Source organism: Alligator sinensis, unplaced genomic scaffold (genome assembly GCF_000455745.1).
Source record: "Alligator sinensis unplaced genomic scaffold, ASM45574v1 scaffold523_3, whole genome shotgun sequence".
Lineage (NCBI taxonomy): Eukaryota > Metazoa > Chordata > Crocodylia > Alligatoridae > Alligator > Alligator sinensis.
The window spans coordinates 784711-790710 of NW_005842658.1; the positions used below are offsets into that span (position 1 = coordinate 784711).

The 6000-nt window shown below is 38.3% G+C and overlaps 1 protein-coding gene across 1 annotated transcript in view; it reads left to right on the forward strand.

The window, feature by feature from the left end:
- TMEM135 (transmembrane protein 135) overlaps positions 1 to 6000 on the forward strand; it is a 323990-nt gene that overhangs the window by 210152 nt on the left and 107838 nt on the right. Inside the window, exon 6 of the mRNA XM_014524769.2 lies at positions 3664 to 3710. Coding sequence (XP_014380255.1) covers positions 3664 to 3710 — 47 coding nt within the window. The remainder of the gene's footprint in view (positions 1 to 3663; positions 3711 to 6000) is intronic.

The window sequence follows — 6000 nt, forward strand, 5'->3', positions numbered from 1 at the left end:
TGTTGGAAAGCCCAAGTTAGGCTATACCCATTTATGTCACTTTTATCATTATCTAGATTCTTTTTCCTGTATATATCTTTATGATTTTAGACATGGTTTAGTCAAGGGAACTGAGACTCGTACTTTAGGAAAAGTAAGTAGGTGACCTGCTAAATCTTTTGCTTTTATGATACTAGGGCAAGGACCATTGCCACTCCCAGTCAAAGACAGAAGGGTTCAGGTGGGCACCCAAGTTATTTTCTGCTTATAATGGGGAAAGTAACTGCATGATAGTAAAGGCATCTGAAAGAAATGACCCGTCAGTCAGCAGAATGCCAGGTTTTTAGGGAGAGGCATTTCTAGAGAATTATAAGATCCATGAGCCAGAGAGGTGGGGTGGAAAATTTTCCAGTGCTTTATTTTTCTGTGGGAAATTTCCCATTTCTAAAAATTCATTGCTTCATAAAAATGTATTACTAACAATGAATGGATGCCAATACAATATTAGGCCAGCATGGCAGTTTAAAAGTTGTAATGAATGCTTTTCAGGTGACTGTCCCTAGGAAGTGTGTGAGAGAGTACATATATGTTTTATTGATTTGTAAACAGGAGGGTAAATACACTCACATAATAATCCAAACCAAAAATCAAGTTACAAATTCACCTAATTGGCTGTGCAGGTCAAATCAAAACCAAAGCTAAAATTCTGATTTCATCTCAGATCTCAAGTGAATGCAAAACCAAAACTAAAACTGATTATTTTTTTTCCACCTTCAGTTCAGCAAACATACAGAGCAGTGTCTCCTTTCTTTTCTTGAGCTGGGGAAGTTGGAAGTGTTTGTATAGGATCAGTTGGTTTTTTTTAGTGCCTTTGGTTTTAAAGTAGTCATAATAATGCCTAATCAGAAAAACAAACAAACTAGTGTGTGGCATCATTATAGTGAAGTTCAGGCCACTGAAGGAAGGGAGAAAGTTGGTAGATGTAAATATTGTGGGAAGGAGTATGCTTAACAATGCAACAAGAATGAAGAAACATTTAATAACATGTAGAAACTGTCCTGAAAGAGTACAAGCTATATACAGAACGCTAATACAGCAAAGTGGTGGAACAACATCATCTGAGAAAAGTCTGCTTCTTTCCACATCAAGCTTTGAATTTGTTTGAATATAATATTTAAACCACATTAAGCGTGCTGTATTTAAGTTTTTTCCTAATCAAATATTTCAGTTCAAATACCTGTGACTATTGGGACATAAAATTAACATGGGGGTACTTTTAAAGTTTCGTTTACTAATTATCAGTCAAATAAACATGCTAAATCAGCTCATGCTCTATTTAGGGCATTGGAAAATGTTCTGGAAAACCCACATCTCTGCCATGAACAATGATGGATCAGGGGAGGGGAGAAGCTGGCTTGAGAATTATTTTAGAGTCTGTGAAATAGATCTGGTGGTTGGATTTTCTCAGGCTTTGGAGGATTCCAGATCTCTAGCAGCCAGGACTTGCCAAATCAGTACGAAAACTGATCTCTGAAAACATTGACATCACTTTCAAGAGACTAGGTGGTAGCCAGATAAGAGAAAAAGGAACTTTGCTAGTCTTTTTGTTCTGTCTTCAAACTTATGGTCCCTTTATCTTGTATGATTCTTTTATCTTATATAATAAGTCCTTCTGTTCTTTTGTCTCCTTACTGATTGTTTATGGTAAAGTAGGGGTGGGCAAAATGTGGCCCGGGGGCTGGATGCGGCCCGCCAGACCATTCTATCTGGCCCGCGGGGCCCCTAAAAAATTTAGAAAATTAATGTTAATCTGCCCTGGGCTGCCTGTCATGCAACCCTTGATGGCTTGCCAAAACTCAGTAAGCGGCTCTTTGCCCAAAATAATTGCCTGTTCCTGTGGTAAAGAATGATCTCTGGGCAAGTGATATTGCAAGCTAGCCCATTCTATGGAAAGGGGAACCTAAAATTTCTCTCACCCAAAGGGAAGCCACCTGGAGCCAGCAGAGATTCTCCTGCTGCATCTGTGAGATCTGTTGTAAGGGCAGCGGTACTGAGTCTTGTTGGGGATAAAGGGTTTTGCTATGGCAAACCTTGGTCTGTTCTGTGGGACATGCAGCAGGCCTCTGGGGGTACACTCCAGACAGGTTTGTGTCACAAGCTAGTTCTAAGTCAAAAGCAATGGAAATGTAAGGACTTTCCTTGATAATCTACCTTGAATTTTCCCTTTTATCACATTCTGTTTATATGTTCATGCATCCCTTTAAAATGTTTTTCTTCTTGTTGTGTTTACACCCTTCATGTATAAAACTGATATTGTTGTGGCCTCCTTTAGCCTTCACTTAGCTAAGATTTTGTTTTTTGGTTTTTCAGTCTTTTCATCACCTTTTTGAATATTGTTATTGCCCTTTTCAAAAATCCCTGCAATTTGTCCGTATCTTTTTAACACCATTGCATTCAGTATCAAACACAATTATTTCCTTTCTTGTAGGGTTTGTCTACCTAGTAAATTAGCATAGATTAAGGCTATGTACTCGCATTCAAATAATGTGGGAGTATTCTCCCAGGTTTGTTCTCCTGGGAGAGGAATTTACCCAGAAACGTGTACAGACATTTTAATAGTGAAGCCCTGGAGTGTGGAAAGTGTGCAGCGCTGACATTGTGCAGTTGGAGGGGAGGACCATGCACACATTTCACCATACTGTGTAGGCTTCCTTAGTCTTCTTGGTAACAGATGGCAGCAGTGCATAAGGCAGCCCTGGTTGGGATTGTGAAGAGGGCATGCTGTGCACTCTGTTGGACCAGGAGAGTCCAGAAAGAGATGCACTGTACTTATTCCCCTCCCCCTTTCATGTTAATATGTCCATGGTTTTTTTTTTCTTTTTGTGGAGGAATGGCTTTGTAAAGCATTTGGGGGTTTAGATCAATAACATGTTTATGTTAAGGTAGCTTTCAAAAGGAGGCTCTTAAGTATTTCCAGCTTTGTTTTCATAATATTTGTGTGTATATTATCCTCTTTATCTCTGGATGATTATAATTCCAGATGCCATACAGTGAAATTTAAATTATGATAAGGGTTCTAAATTCCTTTTCTGATGATGGCCTTGAAAATAATATTCACGGTCTTTCAGATGGAATATCCTACTAACCATTCTCCAGGAACCTAAATTTACTTTTATTCCACAAAAGTTGGTATTCTTCCATTCTTTTGCTTGAATACATTTATAATGATTTAATCCCCTAGTAGGTTATTGAAAATTGATTAAAAAAAAAAAAAGGAATTTCTCCTTATTCCAAACTGTGCTCCCTATGCATTTTCGTATAGATATAGATATCTGTATCTATATCTATAGCTATCTATATATCTGTCTAGATCTATCTAGATCTATAGATATATAGATAGATCTAGATGGATATATAGATCTATCTATAGATATATGAATGAATGAAAATGCATATATATATCCATCAGTCTATTTAGACATACGCAGTCTGATCCAAAGCCTGTTGAAATCAATGAATGTCTCCCTGTTAATTTTAGTAGACTTGAATGAGGCCTATAGAGCATGAAATGTGACAATAAAACTTCTATTTTGATATCTGTGAGAGTGCCTCTGATCTAAAACAGGTTTGCCTATAGTGTTAGTATAGCCTTTTATTTAATAAAGTTCTTTCTGCTTCTTATAGGTCCTTTTGTTCTGCATCACGGCTGCTCTGTTCATGTTCTTTTTCAGGTATGTCATTAGTATTTCCATTTCTATTAAAAAATTATGTGAAGCAGCCAGTTGCCCACTTGTTTGATTTTGAGATTGAGATAAGAACACCTTCTGTTTTTTAATGAAGCAGACCTTCTTCATGGTACAGTGTCATGAAGTTCAAAGTTATTACTAGTAGTTCAAAAATCAGTGTTACATCTGAACATGAAGTCTCCAAAGAATATAGACGTGTGCTGTATAATGGCGAGGGAGAGGGAGGGTTATAATTTGTGTGTGTGTAAAGTGATGCATAATATTTTTAGAGCATATTGAATCTAATAAAAATGACATTAAGGCAGCAGTTACAGGAATGTAGAAATATTTACTTTCTATCTAAGTTGTTTGAATAATTCCTTATGTATTTTGGGAAGTATTCTGCATAAGCAAATATAGGGGAATAATGCCTAAAATTTCCAATTGTCTCTCGCTTATTTCAGCCTTAAAAATAAGAATAAAAGCAGTTAGCAATAATTTCTTTTTTTTTAATGAGCATTATGAAATGTATTTTGACCTGCAAATATACATAATATTCATAATTAGAGGGTAACCACTTTGTTTTAACATTCTTTGTCATTATGTATCAGTTTGTTTCTGTTTGATTAGAAACCCATTTAAACTTCTCTATCTCTCAGTCTGTAAGAAATATATAATAAAAATGTGTAACCCTTCAGTACTTACGTTTTAAATAACTGTTCCCTGAAATTATTCCATTATTTATTTAGTTGAGTAGTTGTCTGCTAAAATAACCTCTAACTACAACCCTTGGAATTAAAATATTCTGTGGTAGATTTCTGTGGCATGTAGCCATCTGCAATTCTGTGGCCACAGAATCCCCTGATAATTGCAAAACTCCAGGAGCTCTGGGTTGTTTTCTTTCAATAGCCCTGAAATCACTTACAAATACTGGCCAAGAAGATATTGTGCAGGGGAAAAACTATTATTTTTAAAGTTTCTAAAATGCCTTCCTTCCCTCATCCACTGCCCATTAAGACTCAAATTGTCAGTCTTCTTCTTGTTTTGTTTTGTGCTGCTGCCCTGAGTTGTGTCAGGACAGCCTACGATTAGCCTGAGGGATTTTACTTCTAATGTTGATGCTAGACACCTGCCAAGGGGACTGTGGCTAAGAAAACATAAGGGCTGGGTAATGTTGTGAACGCTCTAAATGTTAATTGTTTCCCTGTTTAATAGGGAGCTAATTGTTTGCCTGTTTATATCTGTGATTGTGAAGCAACGATTCACAGTTGAAATGGAAAATTAAAATAAAGCAAAGTTAAGCCTTGGAGTCCATGCTGATTTCCTCAGTAACTGGACTGCAAGACCTTTCTCTCTAGGAAATACTCCAACAGCCCTTGCTTCACCAAGGGCCTCATTAAATGTGTTCTTCCTCTGTATCTGTACTGGCAGTTTTATGGACAGTTAACCAAACCACCTTTTGCCTTTTACCTGTCTCTGAAACATTGAACATGGCCTGTGATATACTCATGCTTCTAATGGTTTCTGACTTGTGGTTCTTGTTTATGGCTAAGGACAGACATTACACATAAATCAGTTTAAGTGATCAGAAACTGATTTAAACCTGTAATGGAACATAAGTTCAGTGCACATAAATCAGTTTCAAAATGGCTGAAACTGGTTTAAGATAAACGTGGTTGAATGTAGTATCAGATTTAACTGATTTGGGTCAAACTGACTTACGCAATGTCTGTCCCAGAACAGGGTTGGGCCTGCTCCTCTGCTAACTGGCCTGAGCTCTGGCAGAGACTGCAGGCACAGCAGTGTTTGCCTGGCTTCCCCCTGCCCCCCTCTCCTTTCCCCTGCTACTCGCTGCTCAAGCAGGGATCCCTCCCTTCTTCCCTCCCATCTCCCACAACACAGACCCTAGCCCCATGGACCCTAGGCATGTAGTATGCTAGCTAATGCTGAGAGGTGTGTGTGTGTGTGTGTGTTTCCAATTTCACTGGGACAGGAGAAAGGAAGACAGAACAGTGTCTGCTTAGGGCTTTTTGGAGACAATCACCAGCTCAATTGGTAATGTCCATCCATTCCTTCCTTGGAAAAAGCTATTTAAGAGGAGTTTGAACCAATGAGAGAGGCTTTTGTTTTCTTGATGGGCTGCTGAACGTTGTATTATCAGCTGCCTGCTGGCTACCTTGCCTGTCAGGTTTGCAGTAGTAATGAAGAAGCAGGGGAGGGAGATTGAAAAATTTAGTATCGTCAACAGATGCATGCATTGGACACCCCTCCCCCCCCCCCCCCCCTTGTCGCGAAC